The sequence below is a fragment of the Periophthalmus magnuspinnatus genome, chromosome 12 (assembly GCF_009829125.3).
Source record: "Periophthalmus magnuspinnatus isolate fPerMag1 chromosome 12, fPerMag1.2.pri, whole genome shotgun sequence".
NCBI lineage: Eukaryota > Metazoa > Chordata > Actinopteri > Gobiiformes > Gobiidae > Periophthalmus > Periophthalmus magnuspinnatus.
Window position 1 is genome coordinate 13,881,427 of NC_047137.1, and position 25,138 is coordinate 13,906,564.

Consider the following 25,138-nt stretch of genomic DNA (forward strand, 5'->3'; position numbering starts at 1 on the left):
ACATCTCCAAAACTCAAAAGACTCATTTCCACCTCTTGATGTCATTGAGTGTCAGTTTTAACCTCATTTGAACTGATTTACTGCACAGTACACTCAAATAACCGTATGGTGTTGCCTTTTGTTCTGTTAAGATTACCTCAGAAAATCTCCAAAATCCTCTAGTGCGCAGAGGAGCGAAGCAGTTTCAATGAGGCTAAAACAATAGCTGTAGCTTCAAAGTTTGAAAATAATTCTAATGATTCTAGTGAAGGTGTATGAAGTTTAAAACACAGTGGAGCACTTCCTGAATTACCATTTGATGACATCACAAGGTGGAACAGAGTGTTTTCAGTTTGAGTGAAGAACTCAGTCTAAATATGCAGGATTGGTCTGTCAAATATTTGCGAATGAAACAAAACACAACTCCAGGTATATTTTTGATAAGGTAACAACATTATAACATTGATAAATATTTGCATAATATTTTCACTTTAAACCTTATTTTTATTTAATAATTCATATCCTGTATTTCTGTTTTCCCTCCTTTTCTTCGTGTGCATATCCCATTACCCTGGACTGAACCACCTCTGCACCAACTTGTATCACTGTATTGAAGATGTATCCTCTCCTGTCTCCTCTTCTCCTCCTCTCTCTTCATCAGACCTGGACAAATAACCAAAGCTCCTCCATCACTGCACCTGGCTGGACTTTGCTACGTCTGAGCTTTTCCTGCAGCTGTTTCTGCCGTTCAACAAATAATCTCCAAAAGTTATTAGCCCATAAAACATTATCCACGAGCATTATTAGTGTGTTTCTAACTTTAATAGATCCATGGTTTCTATGGACATTTAGACTGTCCTATGTTAATGACGCGCTTTGGCCGTGAATAGCTGAATGTTTGGCGCCTCCTTGTGGTAAACAAAAGAAACGACGCATGATTGTCACTTACATTTTCACTTTTTAGTATCTTCGGTGAAAACTTGACTTTTTGTCAGCAGTAGGATGCACTGACTTTTATGCATAGACGAGCAGACTTGGGGTGGACATCAGTATTTAGCCGATAACAATTAAATAACTTTTTATACTGCATTGCAAATTAGTAATTTATCCACTGATCAAATAGAGCATTTATCAAAAACAGATTGGATTTACATAATACATGAAATGAATAAAATGAATATTGGATACGTTTATTGACTCTTTTAAAGCCTAAACACGACTGCAGGTGTCGATAGAGCCACTGAAGACATTTACGAGTCAAACCGCTAGGGGGCGACACCTGCAGTTGTGTTTTCAGGAGGTTGGTCTGGTCCATGGATCTTTTAGAATGAAGTTCTGGTCTGGCTGAGGTCAGGCTCTGTGTTTCTGCTCCGATGTATTAATGCTAAAGTTAATATCGGTGAATAACAGTAAGTTGCAAACACAGAATATAATGGAATTAGAGCCGCGCAGCGATTAACATTTTTAGTCGTAATTTATCGTATCGCATTTATACAAACAAACGAAAAAAACCAAAAAAACAAACACAATACAATGAGGTTTTTTTTTATTTATTATTTTATTTATTTATTTATTTATTTATTTTTCAAATAGCTTTTTATTTTACCTTTTCACTTTAAATATACTGTAGTATTTACTCAGTATTGTGCTGGTTTGACTTGGATATGATTTTTCTATGTATCTGATACTAAATTGGGCTATTTGAAAATGTCAAAATAAAAACCAAAATCACATAAAAATGCTCAGTATTAACCTATTGTATTATTTTTCTAATCTCTACATTCAAATATAGGATTGTAAAGTTATTTGACCTTTTGAACCTGTTTTTCCCTGTGGTTGTTCTGTGTGATCTGCTGCTTCTTTCTGCTCATGATGAGCCTAATGGGGCTGTTGGAGGCGCTGGTCTGGTGTCGCTTTGGTCCTGGTTCAGGTCTGGTAACTAAACATGTGGGATTTTAGTGTAGTTTTCAACATAAACATGATTGACACGTGCTGTAAACTCCGCGCTTTGCCGCTGATAGAGCGCTAATCCTCTGCGCGCATTTTGAATCACACGCACACAATACATGTCATAACCTACATGTCACTCGAGTGTTTATATTCGTCTGTATATCCCTCTTAAGTGATTATATGTGTTTTATTTCCAGTAGTTAGATATGTGCTGCCGGGCAGTGATGGGCAGTGATGTGGACAGTTACTGTTTACACCTGTGTGAAGGACCCCTCCTCTCCAGGTGCACTCTGGGAGCACTGGGGCAGCAGAGGGGCATTTGAATTAGTGTTTTAGTTAGTGAAGTTAAGTTTATCTAAAGTACAAAACAATACATGAAGAGTCCAGAGGAAGATCGTTTTGGAGAAAGAGACTTTTCAGAGAAGACTTGAAATATGTCCCCATTTTAGATCTGTGGACCTGCAGATAAATAACTGTGCAGACAGACAGAGGCAGAGGGCAACAGGTTAGTCTGTTCATTAAACTGGCTCTTTTTGATTGTGTCTGATCCTTTTGTCTCTAAACATCAGATGATGTGAGTGAAGTTAAAGTGTCACTGCTTCTGTGTCACGTTAACAATGGTGATTATGTCAGAAACAGAAAAGGTTACATCTGATGAACGAAAGAACGACCTGTGAACGACTCCTGAATGCACTGTGAATGCTCATATAGGGACGCACCGATACCACTGCAAAAACGTGTACGAGTACTTCATTTTGAGTACTCGCCAATACTGAATAAAGATACTGATACCAGACATTATTTTTACTGGTGTTTGATTATAGTAGTAAATCTAATTCATTTCATAGGATTTTGATAGTATAGCCACTTTTTCCATCTTAGAATACTTATCTTAACTACTGAAATCATTGTAGTTAGGTAGAATTCAAATCTAATTTATTTAGATAAGCATCTGGCTTTAATATGTATCACTTCCTCTTTGACCGAGGAAGTCCTAAATATTTATATTTCATGTGACAGTCACATATGATCACAGCTGTGTTTAATGTGTAGCTTTGTGCTGAGCACTGCTCTGAGAGATGAGCTGTGAGTCAAACAAGAGGCAGCACAGCTACAGCTGTGCTTGGTATCGGCTCTTGATATCAAGAGCCCATTGACGAGTACTGGCACCCGATACTGGTATCAGTATCTGTGCATCCTACTCATTAATATGCACATTTATGTGAAATCAGGGCATCCAAAGCCTGACAATAAACATAAAAATAATGTGCTCCTAAAATCCTCTTATTTAATGTCCAGTCCGTCAAAATTATCTGATGATTATAAATCTGATGTTATGTCCAAACCGTTTCTCTTATGCAACTCTTAACTTGGATCACTACTTTGTACTTGGTGAGTGATATGCTTTTAAAGTAAGTGTACCCTTGCTTAAGTACATCATTTTCAGTGTTTTTATAAGTGGTTGTGATGATATCTTAATATTGTCAAATATGAATATTCGGCACTGAAGGAGGGCCCCTGAGGGCAATTTCAGCTTAGGGCCCCCTAAAGGCTAGGGCCGGCCCTGCAGGTGATTAAATGAAGAGAACTGAATCAGTGTCTGAGCTTAGACCATGTTAGTTACTCAACTTAAAGTATTCTGCTTCAACTACGCTGCTTATTATTCTGTATTATTGTTTTATTAATTTACTTTTGCCTCACAGCAAGAAGGTTGGTTCGATCCCCAGGTCGCCCAGGCCTTTCTGTGTGGAGTTTTTCATGTTTCTCCCCGTGTCTGGATGGGTTTCCTCCGGGTACTCCGGTTTCCCCCATCAACCAAAACATGAACGCCCTTCGAGACAACTGTTGTGATTTTGGGCGTTACAATAATAAAATGAATTGAATTGAATTGATCTTTTATGTTATTTTGGTTTTATTTACTGTAAATAGCTATTAGACGTAGCTAGAACATAACATAATCACTACACTAATCCCAAAAGAAAAGTGCAGAACATGAGCAGCTCCATTTCTTTATTTGTCAATGTAAAGAAATCAAATCAAAAACACTTTATTTATGTCCAAGGGGAAATTCAGATTGTAGGTCTCTTCAAATCTTCAACTGCCTTAAACCTCCTTACCCTACAGTCTTATGGCAGTCAGGAAGAAGGAGCTCTTGTGATGTTCTGTCCTGCGGCTCACTGATCTCAGACTCAAACTGTCTGCTCTCTGTTGTTCAAAAGCTGAACTCAGGGCATGGTCCATGTTGTTCAGCTGAGTGTCCATTACTCCACAACCTCAACCAGAGTCTCTAAACTACATCCTATAGTTGAACCAGCCCTCTCTATTTGTTTTTCTAGTCTCCTAAGATCTTTTTCTGAGACTGCCCCCCCAACAGACTGCAGCATAAAAAACAGAGTTAACCATAACATCTGCAGCAGTTTGTTGTTTACATTAAAAGACCTTAGCTTTCTTAGAAAATATAGCTGGGTTTGGTCTTTCCTGTAAAGTGCATCTTGTCCAGCTTGTTGTCCAGATGCCCCCAGGTATTTAAAGGTGAACACTATTTCAATATCTTCCCCACTGATGATCACCGTTTGAAATGGGTCATGCCTAAAGTCAATGACCATCTCTTTCATTTTGGAGGTGTTTAGAATGAGACTGTTTTCTTGGCTCCATCTATAAAAGTTTTCTACAAGACTCCTTTATTCCTCTTCTTGTCCATTTTTGATGCAAGCCACTATTGTTGTGTCATGAGAGTATTTTTGAATGTGGCAGGACTCAGATGTATAATTACAATCAGTAAACATAACAGAGCCTACTGTTGTCACATGTAGATGGGGTCATTCAGAGTCAGGATCATCACTTGTTGTTGGCTGGTTCTTGTTGATCACAGGAAGAATCTTCAACAGAGGACGTTGATTTGAGACTCATCTGTCTCCTGAATTCTCCTGCATTTTGAGCTTTGTAAATGTAGACAGACTAATAATAGTTACTCAAAGATGTGTGAAAGAAACACAACTCCAGGTTTATTTTTGATGAGGTAACAACATTATAACATGGTGTAAAGCTCATATGGATCCAATTTGTGTAATATAGGACCTCCCTCTTCATGAACACGTCTAAAAGCTGAACACCAGTGCTCCAGACTTAAGCACTGGACAGTTACATTCTAAGCACAGTCATGCTGCAGGTAACAGGTAATGTCCAGATCTCAGACGTTGTGTGCACATACTTCCACTGAATTCAACAGAGCCTTAATGTTATGTTTAAAAATATTTCTTTGTTGTACAAAAAATCATGATTGCAGCTGTGCTCATTAAACGCGAGCTCTTATCAAAATCTGAAATCTTTTCACTGAATGTAATAAAATCATAATCAACAACAACCAGACAGTTTAAAACCTTTGCTCCGCCTATAATGTACAATCTGATCAAAGTACAGGAGCTTCTCACGTCTCACTTTCACTCCAGGATGAGACGGAGGAGTGAGGACAACATTCTGTCAGTGAGTATCACATTGTGTCTGTCCAATTATTTGTATTTTTATTTGTATTTATTCAGTGTGTTTTTATGTTGCACATTATCACCGCAGTAAGTTTCTAGTTTGTGAACTGTGTTCACAGACAATGGCAATAAAAGTCTCTGATTCTGATTCAAAGGCTCAAGAATTATGAAAAATAGGACTGTTGCTATAACAATTAGGCTCTGGCAATTTAACAAGTTAAAAAAAAAATATTGTGATGTTTGAATCACAAGGACGTCTGAGGACAAATGCTGAGAAAAGACTTGCCGCGCGTCCAGTGCGTCTGCTGCGGTCTGTGAGTGTCTTTGGTTTTGTTTTCTCTGTGTCTTTGTGAACGATGTAGAGCGGCCTGGACGCGCGTCCATCACTTTGCACAAAAACTCCACACAACTGATGCCCCGGTGTGAATCACCGAGAATCAAACACAGTGAGCTCGTCTAGATCAGGGGTGTCCAAACTATGGCCCGGGGGCCAAATGCAGCCCTCTGACCAGTTTTTATTAGTCCTCAGGCCTCTTTGATCATAAGCAGCACTTTTAACAGCAAATTAAACTATTTCTACCACTATAATCTCAAACATCACATTTCAGTGTGATGCAGACCTAAAATGAATGTGTTTCAAGCCTTATTAACCCACAGCGGCTCTGTCAAAGTTATGTATAAAGCACCGCACTGCATTGATCACCGGTCTGTGGCCCTCCACTTTGAATGTGTTTTGAGATGTGTCCCTTGAAAAAAAAAGCACCTCTGGTCAAGATTAAACTAGAATAATACAAGTTCACCCAGACAATGTTTTGATTTGGAGCCATAAATAGGATTAAAGTAAAAAAAAAAAAAAAAAAGTCAATATGTGTTTTAATGTTTGAAATCTAATGCAGGGTTGTCTATATTCATCTTTTACTTTTAAATTGTACAAGATTAAGATGTCTGAAACGACACTGTTTCTTTCTAGGTTTGAAACAGATTGAATGTAACATCATGGCAGCATCAATAAAAGGTGAGTGCATTTATCAGATTATCATTGTGACTTTGGAACTGATGGGTAATATATGAATGGGCAATAAAATATGTGGTGAGTATTACAAGTTATAAAACCCATTGGCACTCTTCACCTAAAGGCGATACTGATTGTAGATTTAATTAAGTTTCTCTTATAACATTAAGTAGCCCAATGAACCACTAAAGTTATTATGAAGAGAACTATCATAAGGTGAGGGAAATTCAGACACAGAGAAACATGAAAACTCTGCACAGAATCTTAATTTGATTATATGTAATTGCATCTAAATATAAGAACATTCATCAAACTAAACTATCAGTGAATTTATATTCTATTCTGCACAAATTAAAACTCTGAGGAACTCAAGCTTCCAGGCCTGAAGGAAGGACTTTTAACCACGTCACAAAAGCTTTAGTTTAAAAGTTAAAATTTAATATAAACACCATGGTAACCTGATCACATGTATCTGATCTACACCCATAAAAGAGACAAATAGAAACCAAAGTCCATAATATGTAATAAATTAACAGATAAACAATAAAAGATTAAACCAGGCCCTTATCTGTATAATCCACAACAGTAACAAAGTGAGTTCTTACTTATTTTAACAATATATTGTGTTCACATCATGGTGTTCATCTCATGAAATCACAACATTATAAACTGCACATAAACTGTTAAAATTTAAGTGGAGGACAGGTTCAGAAGTGTGAAACCAAAACTGGTATAAAGTTCAATGTTTTCTCTGAAATGATTTTTATTCTATTCCATTGTCACTTTCAGAGTTTCATAGACACAGAACGTGAACAGAACCTTGGTATTTGTTTATGTTTTCTCTACTAACTTCACTACATTTCTGTTGATAAAAAGTATTTTAAGAAAGCTTAGAAAAACAGAAAACACCGACCACAGATTCAGTCTCAGTCAATGGGAACAATAATATCAACAGTCTGTGCTTCAGTTTCAGGAGCTTCACCCTTGACTCGCAGCTGGAGTATGGATTTTCTTCCACCACACAGTGAGTGATATTATTTCATTGATCTTTATCTGGGAGTTTATTTACTAAATACAAAAGTGAAAATATAAAGGTCAATTTACCATTACTTCTGTGTCTTTAAATAAGATAAGATAGAAGAACTTTAACTTCACAAATTAACTCAAATACACTGTCCAAAATACTACCACAGACACACAATATCTAACCTTTACTAACACATATAATAAATTGAAAACGCTGACCCAGTATCAGTGTTAAAGTCCTGGCCTCTGCAACAGAAGTGATGTCACCATGTGTGAACTGTGTGTGTGAACTGTGTGTGTGAACTGTGTGTGTGAACTGTGTGTGTGAACTGTGTGTGTGAACTGTGTGTGTGAACTGTGTGTGTGAAAGAGAGTGGGGAGTGGGGAGGGTAAGGGCAGTGTATGAGTATGTAAGTGTATAATGTTTCGATATTTCATTGTCAAATTCACTGTATTTAATGGTTTTTCTACAAATAATCCCACTGCTTTTTAGTGAAATCTGAATATTTTTTAAAGCCCTTCTGGGGACTGGTGTTGCAAATTAGCCGACATTATAAACACTGTGATACCTGCATTACTGAACTGTTAATCTGTTTTTGTTGTGTCTGTCCCCATTTAAATAAACAATCAAAAAATCAGTAACAGAACAACTGCTATGTTTTTTTTTTTTTTTTTCGTGGTTGTTGCTGATATAGATTTTAGTGCTCATATTTTAGTCCACAACCCTATTTCTCTGCAAACCCATAAGAGTTGTGCCCTCTTTGTTTTACAGTTTTCAAATAAAGCTGAATGTTTTTTCTTTAGTCAGGTGGGCAGCCAAACCAACATATTGGCTCATGTTTGAGATTTAAGCCGATATGTTTAAAAGTGCAAATGTTGTCCTGATATATTGGCCATTTTATATATTGGTCTTTCTCCAGTATCAATTATATTTTCCCTTTAATGAAAGACTTTGTTCTTTTCAGTGTCTGAGCTGAGGGTGGTTCTTCTGGGGAACTGCTGGAGACAGAGATGCTCAGTGGGGAACCTTTTACTCAGTGAGGACATATTCAACATTAACACAGAGTCACTGTCATCGACAAAAAGCAGTGCACGACTGAAGGACAAAACCATAACAGTCATCAACACACCAGACCTTCTCCACCACGACTTCACTGAAGAGGAGCTGAAACAAAACATACAAGAGTTTGCAGATGCCTCAGACCCTGGGCCCCATGTGCTCCTGCTGGTCCTTCAGCCTGAAGACTTCACCTCACAGCAGCAGGAGAGGCTCCAGAAAGTGCTAGAGACGTTCAGTGAAAACTCGTTTGAACATTCGATGGTGCTCATCTCCACAGACAGAGAAGAAAGGAGCATGTACACAAATAAGTCACCCTTAGGAAAAATGATCAAGAAATGCAGATACAGGTATATGTGGATAAAGAACTTAACTGATGAGGAAGAAGAAGTGAAGAACTTTAAACTTGAAGAGCTGTTTTCACGACTGGGCCAGATTGTCAAAGACAATAAGGGCTATAATTTGATCTATGAAGTATTTGAAGCTTCCTCTGCTCCTTTTCACACCACGGAACAAGAGGCAAAAGGCAGAATTATGGCAGAGGTTCAGGCTGGTACGTGAAGAAACTAGACTCAGTCATAGTTTTCTGTTCAATATGAATGTTTTAAATGTTCTTTCCTTTTAGGACTGACAGGACGAGACCCAACAAAAAGTAAAGTCACAGAAACAAGCCATGATACTAGTAAGACACAAAAATATTATTTATTATTAATGGTCTATAAAATTAACAAATTTTAATATGTAATAATTGCATTTTTTCATTGTTACCAAGGATCTCAATTACATTTTACTCTAATGCAATGTTATCCCTAATCACACATAAGAAGCACAACCCCTCTCCTGTCATACTCACATGGAGTTTACCTACTCTCATGTTGGACACACAGCTCCAAACCTCAACTCATGAATGTTGTTAGAAAATACATATCCACACAAAGTCAACAGCTATAATAATGTACATCACTGTAATTAGTCACCAGGAGCATTAAAATGTTTTTCTCCCACAGATTTGGAACTTCGTATTCTCCTGCTTGGAAAAAGTGATGGCAAAAAGAAAGTTTTAAGTAAATTTATCAGTGGAGTCAAGTCACATTGGATCAGCAACCCAAAAGTGGAGAATGGGGAATGGAGAGGAAAGCGACTCACTGTAGTGAAAACTGCAGACCTCTTCAGTTTGTCTGTGGAACAAGTGAGACGAGAAATAAAGTCATGTGTGTCTGAGTGTCGTCCAGGACCAAACGTTCTACTGCTGCTGGTGAAGCCCTCAGACTTCACTGAAGACAACAGACAAACACTCAAGTTCATCCTGACAATGTTGGGTCCAAATGCTTTTAAACACTCCATTCTCATCTTTACACATCTTGAGCAGAAGACAGCCACTGTTAGCAAACTTCTTACAGATTGTGAAGCAAGATTCTATCAAATGCCAGAAGAAAACCACAGTGATTTAATGAGTAAAATTGAGAACATGGTTCAAACTAACCAAGGAGCCTTTGTTACTGTTAGTGACGACTTAAAAATATCCCTAAATTTAGTTCTTTGTGGGAGAAAAGGTGCAGGGAAGACTTCTGTAGCAGATGTGATTTTAGGACAGAAAACATCTGGAGAGAAGAGCTCATCTGAATGCATCAAACGTCAGGGAGAGCTGCCTGGACTGTGTCTGTCCATAGTGGAGATGCCGTCTCTCTGTGGTAGTTCTGCTCAGACAGCGATGGAGCAGTGCTTTAACAGCATTACTCTGTGTGATCCTGATGGTGTCCATGCCTTTGTCCTGGTTCTACCTTTGAACCCTCTCACTGATGAAGACAAGGCAGAGTTTAAGATCCTTAAGAACGCTCTGGGACCTCGTGTAGATGCCTTCACCATAGTTCTGTTCACTGTGGAGTCAGATCCTTCAGCTCCAGATTACATTGACTTTGTGAGTCATAACAAAGACCTGAAGGAGCTGTGCCAAAGCTGTGGTGGAGGATATCTCATCTTCAACATTAAAGACCAGCAGCAAGTCCCCCAAATCTTAAATAAAGTGCAAACTTTAACAAAGGACAGGAATGTGCCCCAAAGTTACACCAAACAAATGTTTATGAAGACACAAATAGAGAAGATCACAGCTCTACAGAGCAACTCCCCTTCAACAGGAACAAGACCAGTCTCTGGTATGTATTATTCATCAAAAATATAGATAAGATGATATAGTCTGTCCAATACAAAATACATACAGAGCATGCATTTCAATTTAATTAAATTGAATTTATTTTTGTAAAGCCCAAAATCACAACAGCAACTGCCTCTTAGGGCTGAGCATGATAATTCATTTAACCAACAGAAAGCAGAAATCAGTATTGAAACAGACATTGGTCAATAACAGACAAGCAAATTAATCAACAGAAAACAAAAAGAGAACATCCCCTGACCTTAGACCCTCCTTCTAGGCAAGGAAAAAAAAAAAAAAACACTGGAAAAAAAGAAACCTCAAGGGGAACCACAGTGAAGGAGAGATCCACTCCCATGAACAGGCAGGCTGCAGATGTGTCCAGGACTAATGTGCATCCATTTGCGGATAGAGTTCAAATCTGTAGGATCTGAGTCCGCTCAACTAAGGGACAGGTGTGCGTCATCCTAGCCAGGTACTGGGTCATCTATCTATGTGAGGGAAGGGAGATTCTGGGTCCATGGAACAGGATCAGGACATAGGAAGGGCATCTAGGATCCAGTCATCTGAAACAGTTACACTCCTCAGAGGGGAGTGAGACAACATGTGAATAGCAATGACTGAGCTGCAGGTGAACTGAATAGTGAATATTGTTGTCAGGGAAAGTAGATGGAAATAGAGTAAAGAGCTCAGGTTACCATACTTTCTCCAGCAGAGCTACCCCTAGGCAACTTAACTAAAACTGCAGGTTTTATTTCTGCTCCTGACTCGCTTGGCCGAAGAGGAGCGTTTTAAGTCTGGTCTTAAATGTAGAGATAATGGTGACCTCTTTTGCATGGGCAGGGAGCTGATTCCATAACACAAGAGCTTGGTAAGTGAAGCTCTCCCTCCTACTGTGCTTTTAGACACTCTAGGAACCACCAGTAGTCCAGCATTTTAAGAGTGGAGTGCTCTGTTTGGATAATATGGTACTGTAGCATCTTGCAGATATGATGGGGCCGTGCCCTTTATGGCTTTATATGTCAGGAGGAGAACTTTGAATTTAATTATAAATACAGTGAACTGACTCCAACACCGGGGCGATGTGTTCCTGTTAAGAGCCTGCTTTTTATAGTTTGTAGAGCACATGGCTTGTAGGGAATTACAGTAATCTGTCCTTGATCCAATCCAAATGCATGGATACGTTTTTCACCGTGACTTTTAAAAGTGGAAAAATGCTGTTTTACAGGCTTGGTTTATCTGTGCTGTGAATGAGAGCTTTTGGTCAAATAAGACTCCAAGGTTCCATACAGTAGAGTTGAAGGCTACATTGACATTGTCCTGTGTGACTCCATGGTCAGATAAAGAGTCTCGCAGGCATTTGAGGCCAAGAACCAGCGTTTGATTTTGCATTTGAACAATTACCACCAGCCCAACGTATTGCTGGAGCAGTTATGTATCTTTTGAAGAAGCCCAGATTCAGAAAGACTGTCACTTTTATACTTAAATATTTTACTCCTCCCCTTTGCCGTGGTCAGTCAGCCCTGATGGTAAAGACAAGAAAAGTTAGTTATTTTTACTGTAGACCTGGACACTAGTGGCTGTACATGCTTAGTCAACTTTGATCAGCTTTCCCATTGAGAAACACAGAGGAGGTTCCAATGAGGCAATCCATGCATTGGTACATGCCTGTTTTGTAGGGTTATGGTTAAGTTTGGAGTCTGTTTTTGAGATTCTGGTGAAAGTTAGAGTGAACATAACAATTCACCTGTCTGGCTTCACAGTGGATTGTCCGTGAAGAATATAACACAAAATCCTTTTTTTGTATTTCATGTCAATATTTTATGACTTTAATGTGTTGATTTAAACTACAAGCAGCGATAAAAGGTCCTTGCAACCCTTACACGCCACAGTGGGAGAGATGCATATGAACCTTAGCTTGACATGTGATTCCGTATTTCCAGTGTCATGTTGGAGATAAATGTTTACGGTCTATTATAGCTTTGCAAGGGGCTTGGAGAGCCATTTTTAAAAATATAATTTTAATCCACATATAATTTTGTCCAGCTCATCAAAATACACAGATGCTACACTGGGTTTCTCTGAATCCAACAACGACTGCAAAAGTTATAGGAATTTTTATGCTTTCAAAATGGCAGCTTCGTTAAGAGCTCATCATGACCACACTCTGATCCAATTCTTTTAACAACTTTTGATCCCACATATGTCCTGATGTTGCTGTCTCACTTTGAAGTTCTTCAAATAAAAATCGTCGGGACAAGTTCATTAAAGTATGAGGGCTAGATTTTGGCCATCTGCATATTTTGATTAAAAATGGCCACACTCATGTTAGAGTTAGGCTGTGGTCTCCATAGACCTTTTTGCTCAGGGTCATATAAACAATGTATGTACCAAATTTCACTTACAACAAGCAATGTTTTTTCACTTGCCACTGACTTTTTTGAGGCGTGACTATGCAAATATGGATGTATATAGGGCCTCGTTTTCATTGGCTTTTTAGTTGAGAATGACAAAGGGTCTGTGTATGAAATTGAATTTGTCTATGACATACTCAATTCTTCCATCCCATTTTAACTTTGCAGAGGGCACTAGAGAGAGCCACTTTCAAAGATACAAGTTTAATTCACATGAGATTATGCTACATTGAGTCCATCCAGATCCAACCATTTTTGCAAAGGTTACAGGGATTTTTATACTTTCAAAATGGGTACCTCATTAAGAGCTGGGACCTGGAACTTATGTAACATTTTTTAACAACTTTTGATCCCACTAAACAAATTTGCGATGCCACTTAATTGTCTACACTGCTGTTTACTGCTTGATTTATGCGATTTTCCTGATGTTGCTGAACACATTTGTGTATAAGATTTTATTTTGAAGGCAAGTGATGTCTCTTTATGTCAGGCACATTACTTTGTCAGTAATCTGCTCATGACGAGTGTTTCCATTCTCAGCTAGAATAAGCAAAAATTAATTATACTTTGTATCTATTTGAGAGTCAAAACCATACAGATTACATTACTGAATATTGTGTTTTTTTATTAACCTCTATTCACATTTGCAGGGGGCACACAGCGTGCAGAGAGTCTGAGGATTGTGCTGATAGGAAAGACGGGCAGTGGAAAGAGCTCCTCTGCAAATGCCATCCTGGGACGAAAAGAGTTCAAATCTCACTTAAGCCAAACGTCTGTGACCAAACGGTGTCAGAAAGCACAGGGGCAGGTGGAGGGTCGTCGTGTGGAGGTGGTGGACACTCCCGGCCTGTTCGACAGCACCATGTCTCATCATGAGGTCAATGAGGAAATGCTCAAATGCATCAGTCTCCTGGCTCCAGGACCACACATCTTTCTGTTGGTGCTGCAAATCGGAAGATTCACACCTGAGGAGAAAGAAACTCTGAATTTGATCAAGAAAGGATTTGGCAAAGATGCAGAAAAGTTCACAATAGTTCTGTTCACACATGGAGATGACTTAGAAGATGATGGGCTCTCCCTTGAAGAATTTATTCAAAAAAAGTGTGATGATTCCTGTAAGAAGTTGATCTCTGACTGTGGGAACAGGTGTCATGTGTTTAATAATAGGGAAAAGAACACTCAAGTTGAGGAACTCATAAAGAAGATTGATGATGTGGTGAGAGCTAATAGAGGGAGCTGCTACTCAAGTGAAATGCTCCAGGAGGCTGAGGCAGCGATTCAGAAAGAGACACAGAGATTACTACAGGAAAAGGAAGAGGAGATGAAAAGAAAGATGGAAGAAATTGAGCAAAAACACAAAAAGGAAATGCAAGACATCCAACAGAGAATAGATGAACAGAGGGATGAAATTAAAAAAGATCTTCAAGAACGAGACAATGAACTCGAAGAACTGACAGCAAATATAAAAAAAGAGCGTACTCAGAGAGAAGAGGAGCAGAAGCAGAGAGAGGAAGAAGAGCGGCTGAGGAAAGAACAAGACAGAGCCACGAGACAGGAGTATGAACAGAAGCTTCAAGAGTTAGAGGTGAAAATTAAAACAGAATCAAAAGAGAGCTTTGACAAAAAACTGCAAGAGAGCAGAGATAGAATGGAAAAAGAACGGAGAGCTTGGGAGGAAGACAGGAAACAGTGGTGGGTTAACCGAGACAGGCTGGATGATTTAAGACGGCGGGATGAGCACGCAAAACTAGAGAAACTAGAGCAGGAATACAAGGACAAACTGGAAACGTACAGGATTAAGAAAGAAGAAGAAGACCAAAACAGACATGAACAAGAGGAGAAGAAGAGGAAGGAGTTACAGGAGAGACATGACAAAGAAGTGGAGGAGATGAGGAAGACGTACGAGGAAGAAGCCCGCAAGAAGGCAGAAGAGTTCAACGACTTTAAACGCAAGAAGGAGACAGACTTTGCAGCTCTGATAGACAAACACTTACAGGAAGTTAAAAATCTCAAAGAGGAAATTAAACGAGGGCAAGATGAATTTAAAAGTTTGCAACAACTCGCTTCACACAAAGAGACGACTCTGAAAAGTGACATGGAGGAACAGCTCAAGAAACACAAGAACGAGATGATTGATGTGGCCATTGTGGTTTTAGAGGAGAAGAAGGAAAACAGCAAGAAAATCAGGAAGGCCCGGAAAAAACATGAACAAGAACTGATGAAATGTAAGAAAGACATTGAGAAGTTTCAACAAAAAGAGAAAGAAGAAATTAAGGAACTGAAGACAAAACACCTACAAGAGATGAGTGATTTGGACACGGATACCCAGGATACTGAAGAACAACTGAGACAGCTAAAGTGTGACATGTTGAGACAACAACAACAAGAGCTGGAGGAAAGAATGGAAGAAGTGAAGCAAAAGCACGCGGACGAAATGAATACACTTACACAGACGCTCTTAAGAAAACATGAGGAAAAGCAGAATAAACAAATCATAGAGTTGGAGAAGAAACAGAAGCAGCAAATGGATGAGTTAGTCAAGAAAGCTGGAGGCAAAGAGAGTGCAAAAGAAGTAGAGCAGCTGAGGATGAAACACCAACAGGAAATGAATGACATAAAGAAGAAGATATTACCTGAAGAAGAACGGTGCTCCATTTCATAATGTGATTCATTACACTGTGTGCTTTTTATTCATTATTATTATTCATTTTTTGCCACACTTGACTTTCTGTGTTATTGTGTTGTTAAAGCTCGTCATTCCAGTAAGAATTGTAAATATTGCCTAGTTGGTGGTGTCATACAGTTTTCACTTTAGAGGTACATTTTTATGCATAACTTTTTGAGCTTTTAAATGTTGTGGCCTTATCAAAAACATACCTTGACCTTCATTTGCAAATTTTAACTAAGTGTTCCTGTTTGCTCCCTCTGAGCCTCAAAAATCACTCAGTTTCAAATTTCCCAACTTAAATATATAACAGATAATCTTGTGGTGTATAAACCATCACTGGACTCATGATACAAATAATGCATGATATGTCAACTTTAAAATAAAATTGATTAAATGCACAGTAACCAGTCTCATTGTCATTTCATTTATGGGAAGGGTTCTGGTGGGTTTTTGGGTCATATGAGGTCAACAACTGACTGAAAAAGAAGACTTACTAAATGTAGCAGTGAAAAATGAAGAATACAAAATTATCAAATAAAAAAGAACAAATGGACAATCAAAGAAAAATCTGTAGTCTTCCATTTTGCACTGGATTTGTGGTTGAAAGTCTGTTCTGGCAGATGATGGACTGAATGACTCCTACATGTCCTTATGATATGAATCTATACATATCATTGTGCTCATTTAATAGAATAAATGTATCTTAAAACTTGGATTAAAAATACAGTGTCGGTAATATACAGAAAAATGTCATGCTAAATGATATAATATACAAAACAAAAATCAAGTAGATTAAACGTTTTCCATTACACAGATGTGATGTCATTTAGCACCAATGTCTTCACTTGTGTTTGGCGCGCGCTTCTAAAAATATTATCTGGATCAATTGAATTAGTTATCGCCAATATGCTACCGAAAAGAAACCCAACTCCAGAGTAGTTCCGGGATATAAAAACCTCCCTCGATTACCTGACTGGGCAGATGACTGCTGTCGCTGCTGACTCTGCTGGAGCTGGTGAATAAACTGCACATCCAGAGTGAAAAAAAGGACCGGCGCATCGAGGATTTGTAGAGGCGAGTGGACGAACTGGAACAATATACTCGTATGAACGACGTGATCATCACCGGGATTAAAATCAAGCCGCGGAGACGGTCAGGAGACAGCCCCGTGAGGTCAGGAGACAGCCCCGTGAGGAGGAGACGGTCAGGAGACAGCCCCAGACGCGCTCGGTGGTACAACAGGTGGCTTCCTGCCTCCAAAGCAGGGGGATAGAGTTGGCCCTGGAGCACGTCGAGGCCTGTCACCCGCTGCCCTCAAAGAACAACGAAAGACCAGCCGTCATAATGAGGTTTGTGAATCGGAAAAAAACCCAAAACGGCTCTGTTAAACAAGGACATTTTCATAAATTAACACAAAATTAAACACTTAAATACAAGATATGGTGATGTAACCCTGGTGTAAAATACACTAACACGTGGTTAAAATTGAATAAGTTCCTATTTTTTACGTGACAGTGAAAGCACCACGTGATTACGTTTCACTCATGTGACCACCTCGACCAATCGTGTGTTAGTAGCGCTTTATACAATGTCACTGCTCCTCTCCCGCCAAAGCTGGGAGGAAGCGCAACAGGACAGCTGCACAGGCATCGTGTCTTTGCTATTTTTGCTATTAAATAATGCCATTCGTGTCTTAAAAATTCGCTACATATTGTAAACTCACAGGAGCCCTTACCACACCACTGGTGCTGGGTATAGACCGCTGTGACCGATATAAACGGGATTTGGTGAATCTGTTTGTTTGGGGTATTAGCATCACAATATGCTGTCTTTCACCCCGTTTCACCTGTCAGTATATCACGGTGCATTATTGTGCTAATGTAGCCGATTTATGAGCTCATTTTAAGCTAATGTGGCCTTTTGTTTCCGTGGCTAAAGCCAAGTGGTTGTCTTTTGGTTTCAACACTGTTTATCCAATGCACTTGTATTGAGCTCATTTGTGAACTGCCCATTTATTGTTGTATGCAAAGTTATTTTAGTTGATATGTGTACACTGACTGCTAATGCATACTTTTAACTAAACTAAGATAGCTAATGCTCAATAATAGCTATCGCATTTTGCTAAAAGTTCCTGCTTAATACAGGCCAGGTGTGCCCGGGTTGGGTACCATATCTTATGGCTAGCTAGGAGCCCTACAAAGAACCAGAACATCACACATTCAACTCTACATCCTACTGCAGTCTGGTAGTAGGCTGTCTCTGCCAAAACCTCTTGCATTGTTTTCTTTTGAAACAAGCTCTAATTCAGTAAGTGCACTTAATTTGCCTCAACTTAAAGGTTAAATATTAAGGCAAAATCCTTTCAAGCTTGGCAATCTGTTTATTCTGCAGATTTGTAAATATTGTGAATTTGTTATTTATGTCTTTTCGCTTTCCATTCAATATATGGCACCAGCCACTTAAACTTTAAATCTTTGTGCCTGCCTGTATTATTACACTGCTCTCCCACCTCCCAGAGAGCCGCGACCTAATTCTTCTGGTTTAGCCTAACCCAACATCAAAATCTAAATACCAATTCACTCTTTTCTTAGAGGCATGCACCACCTGTGTGCTACCCTGACATAGCAAAAAAGGCCAGTCAACTCAAAAATCTGCAAAAGATCCAACACACCTATGTAACAAATTGTAAAATTTTTATTAAACTAAATGGGACTCCTGAGGAAGCCACAATTTTGGTGAGAAAGAACTGAACAAATACAACTGACATCAATGGACAAAATGAGGTAACACATGACTCTATACATCCCTTATGAACAATATGAACAATAGGCCTACATCAAATACATCTACACCATCAAATAGCAATGAACTGGACATGCTACAGAGAATCCTCCATTACAAACAAATGGAACTGGAAACTTTAAAGTACATGGAGTCCAACACACTGAGATTGACCCAGATAACAATTTCCTCTATTTTTTGATACAAACTAATTACTCAAGAACAATATAACAATAATATAAACTTAGAGAGGAAACTGTCAATAATACATTTTAATAGCAGGAAAATGTATAGAAATTTCAATATTGTTAATTTTAATTTACATAATACACTTTTCAAATTACATCTTACAGATTTTAAAATTGGGAGTTTAAGTTCACAACAACAGACTTTCACATCTTGCACACAATTAAAGGTCCTACATTAAGCAAAATTGACTCTTGTAAGCTTTTAGATATGTTAGAACATTGTTACCTTCTCAAAAACATACCTGGAATTTTTTTGCTTCATTCACACATGTTTGATTAACCCTTTATATCTAAGCTGTCCACATGTCCAAAGCGCAAAAGACTCTTTTCCACCTAGTGATGTCATTAAGTGGTAGTTTTAAAGTAGAAAGCTATTTTTCACCTCAATTGAACTGATATACTGTACATTACACTACAATAGTCTTAAATTATTGCCATTTAAAAACAATATTTTTGTTTTACCTTTTGTTCTGTTATAATTGCCACAGAAAATCTCAAATCTTCAGGTGCCCAGAGGAGTGAAGCAGTTTCAATGAGGCTAAAACAATAGCTGTAGCTTCAAAGTTTGACAAATCCAGGGCTGAAAATAATTCTAATGATTCTAGTGAAGATGTATAAAGTTTAAAACACAGTGGAGCACATCCTGAATTACCATTTGATGACATCACAAGGTGGAACAGTATTTTCAGTTTGAGTGAAGAACTCATCCTAAATATGCAGAATTTGTGTGTAAATGAAACAACATAAGATAGACCAAAATTTGCATAATATATCGCCTTTAAACTTAAATTTTATTGAATAATTCATATCCGGCTTCACTACGTCTGAGCTCTTCCTGTATTTCTGCCGTTCAACAAATAATCTTCAGGTCTTATTAGCCCATAAAACATTATCCACAAGCATTATTAGTGTTTCTAACTTTAATAGATCCATGGTTTCTATGGACATTTAGACTGTCCTATGTTAATGACGCGCTTAGGCCGTGAATAGCTGAATGTTTGGCGCCTCCTTGTGGTAAACAAAAGAAACGACGCATGATTGACACTTACATTTTCACTTTTTAGCATCTTCGGTGAAAACTTGACTTTTTCTCAGCAGTAGGATGCACTGACTTTTATGAATAGACGAGCAGACTTGGGGTGTATTTAGCTGATAACAATTTAATAACTATATACTGCATTACAAATTAGTAATTTATCCACTGATCAAATAGTGCATTTATCAAAGACAGATTGGATTTACATAATAATGTAAAATGAATATTGGATACGTTGATAGACGCTTTTAAAGCCTTTGATTTGATTGAACCAGACAAACCGCCTGAAAAAACACGACTTCAGCTGTCTATAGAGCCACGAAAGACATTTACGAGTCAAACCGCTAGGGGTCGACACCTGCAGTCGTGTTTTCAGGAGGTGTAACAAACAGCCAAGTTTGTTACCAAATTAACAGCACCTTTCACTATATGCACTTTAAATTGCACGTACACTTTAATAGCACAGCACTTTAAACATTATTTGCACTTAAAAAAAAAGATCTTCACAAAAGTATTTAAAAATGTTTATTTAACTTGTCTGCTTTTACCCAGTTTTAGATCTGGTGGCACAGTGGCACTTTAATTGAAGCTGCATGTCCTGGAGGGAAAGAGGACAAAATTAATAAATTGGATATGTGCAATATTAGTGCAGTGTTTGTTTGAGAATGTTTTTGAGTGTTTGTTTGTTGTGTAATTTGTAATGTTTTTAGTGAAAGTGTTTTAAAAATGTTTAACTTACCACCTCGTTGTCCTTGTGTCCAGGTATCAAAGCAGTCCCCGGACAAATGAGCTCCCTTTAAAAGGTTCCAGGGCAGGACCAAGGCAGGGAATGTGTAGGGGAGGCATGTTGGATGTTTTAAATGGTTTATGGGTTTTAAGTATATTTGATGATTGGTTTTAGTGTTTATGTATATATGTATAAAGTTTGGTTTATGGGTTTATTTGGTTTTATGGAGGTTTGAGTTTTAAAGAGCTAATGTTATTTTTTTCAACACCCCTATTAATTAACAGTAGTTTAATCTAGTTAGTGGGATAGAATAAAAGGCGCCTGCAACAATCAAACCATGTTCTGCTGCTGGAGGAGACGTGGCTCTTCTAACCTCCATTTGCACAATGCACTTTGATAATTGATGAAAAAAAAATTACCGGTAATCAAAATTGTGGACCACACCCGTGCTGCCGTCTTTTGTCCCACATCTAGTGATGGCCAAATGAAGCCCCACGAACCATCTGAGGCTTTCAGGCAATTGTACCGGTACAGGAGTCGATGCCTCACCATGTTGTGAACAAAAAAAATGTAATATGTAAAAAGAGAAACCAAATGAAATCATGTTTCATTTAAAACATCACAATCGGTGGTTGCATTTATCAAATTAAAAAAAGATCCTCAACGAGAGAGAGAGAGACACACAGACACACTCACATCACTCACTGGAATGCTCAGCAGCGCAATTAGAAGTTACTACAATAACTTTTACTCATTTGATCACTAAATACTATGTGGGAGAGTAGAGTAAGCCTACTCAAAACAACATTTACATGCGGAAAATGATCGCATGACAGAAGCAAACTATAAATGAAACCTCTTTTAACAATATTCAACATGATTCAACTCGCTGGCTGCTAGTTTTTGCTTATTGATTCTTGTTGATTCTTTTCCTGGATTCTCAAAGAAACATTTATTGTAACTTATATCAAGTCTTGTCTTAACTGATATATATCTCTATCTAGATCAAGGGTCTCAGACTCGCGGCCCGCGGGCCCCAAGTTTGTGGCCCTCCTGCCTTAATATGAAAGTTTAATGTTAGTGCGGCCCGTGAGTTTGATATGTATGGCACTTTACTGTGTTGGGTGCAGAGCTGAACAAACCTACCAATCACGGGGGCGGGACATCGGACACAAATGAATGGCACTTAGAGAGTTAATATGATCTCTCTCTCTCTCTCTCTCTCTCACACTCACACACACACAAAATAAATCAAAGTGATGCAGTGGGATAAAAGAAAAGTAAGGAGCTCAGTGTGATGTGTCTGCAGTCACGTACACACCTGTCCGTTGGCAATAACAGTCCCTGGTAACCCGGCCCAATTATAGGGTCGCACCGTGGGTTTGTGGGTCAAACCCACGGTGCGACCGTGTCCCAATCCGCTACATGCACAGTTCTAAGTGCCGTTCGAAGTACCCAGCCACCGACGGGGACTCCTCCGTGTACCTTTGTGCTGAAATGGGACACGGAGCGAACTTCAACCTCTGTCTGTGCGCTTATGTAACGTATCTTACATGACATCGCTGAAATAGTTTTATTTTTAACAATTTATTATTTAATAGAAATAAACGGCTGCAATGATGACACCTTGACTCTTCTTCTGTTTAAATTGAATAAAGTAAGGAATTAATCTTTCCCTTTGAATATCAATAGGCGAATATAAGGTTCGAGGTGATTTTTTTTCCCCAGTTGTAGCTTCTACATAACTTTAACAAAATATACCTTGTTAAAACGTAATAACAGAGACAGACGTAACAGTATCATTTTTACATTCATAATCTATAAACCAGAGAACACAGATTAGTGGTACATAAAGTGTGATATTGCAGTTTAACGGTTCTGTATTTGGGTAGGTTTAATTTGATTGGTGGCTAAATCACTTTAATACCACTAGAGGGCGCTGTTTACCTTCAATGCCTTCTATATTTGAGTGTGCCAGAGCTGCACAGGTTTTTTAATCATTAAACACATGGCCTGTATATATCTTTATTCAGATTTTACAGTTTCATGTAGCAACAGTTCTTCATTTGCGTAGGCGCGGTGCATGATGGGATATAGCAGTGTGAAGTGTGCTGGATGCACGCTCCGGCTACGGCTGATCTCCATGGAAACGCATGACACATTTTCGGCAGCATTCGTCGGGTGCATGAAATAGGACAGCACTTGTCGCGCCGGAAGTTACGTAATCCCTTAACTGCACCGTTGGAACAGCACTTGGAACGGTGCATTTCGGCTGTGTCTCAATTCGCCCACCTGGCCTTAGAATCACCATTGGAAGGGCGGTTCGAAGGGCAGTGACGTAATTTCCGGCGCGACAAGGGCTGTCCCATTGCAACCCACCCTACTGAATGCGGCCGACAAACCTGCCCTTCCCTTTGCACCGTTTCCATGGAGATCAGACGTAACCGAAGCCTGCATCCGTGCACACTTCACGCACTTCTATATCCCGTCATGCACCGCGCCTACGCAAAAAAGAGAAGAAAATGGAGTCCGTTGCGCAATATACGTTCAAATGTTCGTACTGGTGTACCTCATCTACAACAGAGCAACATGAAACTGTTAAATCTGAATAAAGATCTGTACAGTGTGTTTGATGATTAAAAAGGAGTTACATGGAATAAAGGAATGTGCAGTTATTGCTAGACAATAAGAGACATTATTATCATTAAAAATTATTACTGCAATAAGAATAATGTAAGAATGTTCGTTTCTATTGTAAGCGTCAAAGACCAAGAGACTGAAACGTAAAGTCAGAAGAGTTTAATGATCCACACAGGTAATGTGAACAATGAAGCAACGGACTCTGAGGAAAGGACAGAACAGAGTCCTGAGACGTGCACAAAATCTTCATGAGTTCCGGTACATTCCATAGGTCCGCACCCCTAGTGGACACGTGTCATTTACCTTCGTGTTAGTAAATCAAGATCCTAGCTTGATGTAGCGCTGCACTGCTAGAAAATACCTTATAATAATCAGATGAAAAGAACTGGAACGGCATAGAAGGGAAACAGCGCCCTCTACTGTTATAAAAGTGGTGTAGACACTGGACAAAATACCGAACCATTAAACTGCAATATCCCACTTTATGTACCACTAATCAGTGTTCTCTGGTTTATAGACTATGAATGTAAAAATGATATTGTTACCTCTGTCTCTGTTATTACGTTTTCACAAGGTATATTTTGTTTAAGTTATGAAGTAGCTACAATTGAGTAAAAAAATCACCTTGAACATTATATTTGCCTATTAATATTCAATCTAAACAGAAAGAAAGCTGTGACGACGACATCTTGACTTTTTTTCTATTAAATAATAAATCATTAAAAATAACATACGTAATGTACGTATCTACGCTCAAAGACAGCGGTGGAAGTGCGGTCCTTGGCGTAGACCTGTCCCACTTCAGCAAGATGGCGGCTACACTGAGGAGGGTAGATTCTCGACCGGAACCTTCAAACTACACTTTTGAAGAGTACTTCGTAAGGACCCTTGAAGGGTGCATTTGGCGAATTGAGACACAGTCCTGTGGAAAACCTAATGTGGCCCAGCCTCACCCAAACTCTGCCTCTAGCGGCCCCCGGATAAAATGAGTTTGAGACGCCTGTTCTAAGTGTTTGCAGCAGCCATGCTGCACGTAACAGGTAATGTCCAGGTCCCAGATGTGTTGCTTCGACAAGAGAGCCTTAACGTTACGTTTAAAAAGATTTCTTTATTGTACAAAAAAAATAAATCATGATTGCAGCAGTGCTCATTAAAGTATAAAAATTCAAAATCTTTACACTGGATGCAATAAAATCATAATCAACACAGACGGTTTAAAACCTTTGTGCTCAGCCTATAATACACAATCTGATCAAAGTACAGGAGCTTCTCACGTCTCACTTTCAGGATGAGACGGAGGAGTGAGGACAACATTCTGTCAGTGAGTATCACATTTGTCTGATGTAGTCTGTCCAAAGATTTAAGAATTATGAAAAAATAGGACCGTTGCTATAACAATTAGGCTCTGGCAATTTAACAAGTTAAAACAAAATATCGTAATGTTTGAATCACGAAGAGCCCTAAAATGTTGTGTTTTTAACAAGCTGAAAGAGCACAGGTAATGCTGTGTTCAGACTAATTGGACTTTAGGACAAACGCCGCGCGTCATGGACACCGTGGACGCTCGTCCAGGGCGTCTGCTGCGGTCTGTGAGTGTCTTTTTGTTTTCCCTGTGTCTTTGCAAACGATACAGAGCGGCCTGGGCGCGCGTCCATCTTTATAGACTTTGCACGTAAACTCTACACAACTGACGCCCCGGTGTGAACGCACCATAAAACACAGAGAATCAGACACAGAGTTAGTCTAGATCAGGGGTCGGCAACCCAAAATCTTCAAAGAGCCATATTGGACCAAAAAAACAAATCTGTCTGGAGCCGCAAAAAATTAAAAGCTTTATATGAAGACAACACAGGCTGTAAGTGTATATTAGCTGTGTTAGCAAAATGACTAAGTAGGCTGCAAATATATAATGAGCATTCATGATTAAATGTTTATTTTCTCTGCAGCGCATCTTGGAGAGAATGACACA

General features: G+C 38.9%; 1 protein-coding gene across 4 annotated transcripts; it reads left to right on the plus strand.

Moving 5' to 3' along the window:
* Nucleotides 1-2,382: 2,382 nt before the first annotated feature.
* On the plus strand, nt 2,383-16,139 carry LOC117379358 (golgin subfamily B member 1-like). Of its 4 annotated transcripts, XM_033976058.2 has the most exons (8): nt 2,383-2,434; nt 5,379-5,412; nt 6,382-6,426; nt 7,391-7,447; nt 8,415-9,059; nt 9,132-9,188; nt 9,514-10,659; nt 13,720-16,139. In XM_033976058.2, exons 3-8 carry the CDS (start codon nt 6,408-6,410, stop codon nt 15,729-15,731), a joined length of 3,936 nt encoding a protein of 1,311 aa, XP_033831949.1. In that variant the 5' UTR covers nt 2,383-2,434; nt 5,379-5,412; nt 6,382-6,407; the 3' UTR covers nt 15,732-16,139. The 4 variants fall into 4 exon arrangements, with proteins under 4 accessions (XP_033831949.1, XP_055081680.1, XP_055081681.1 ...); XM_055225705.1 differs by lacking the exon at nt 7,391-7,447; XM_055225704.1 differs by lacking the exon at nt 2,383-2,434 and having other exon boundaries at nt 5,392-5,428; nt 6,393-6,426.
* Nucleotides 16,140-25,138: the final 8,999 nt, after the last annotated feature.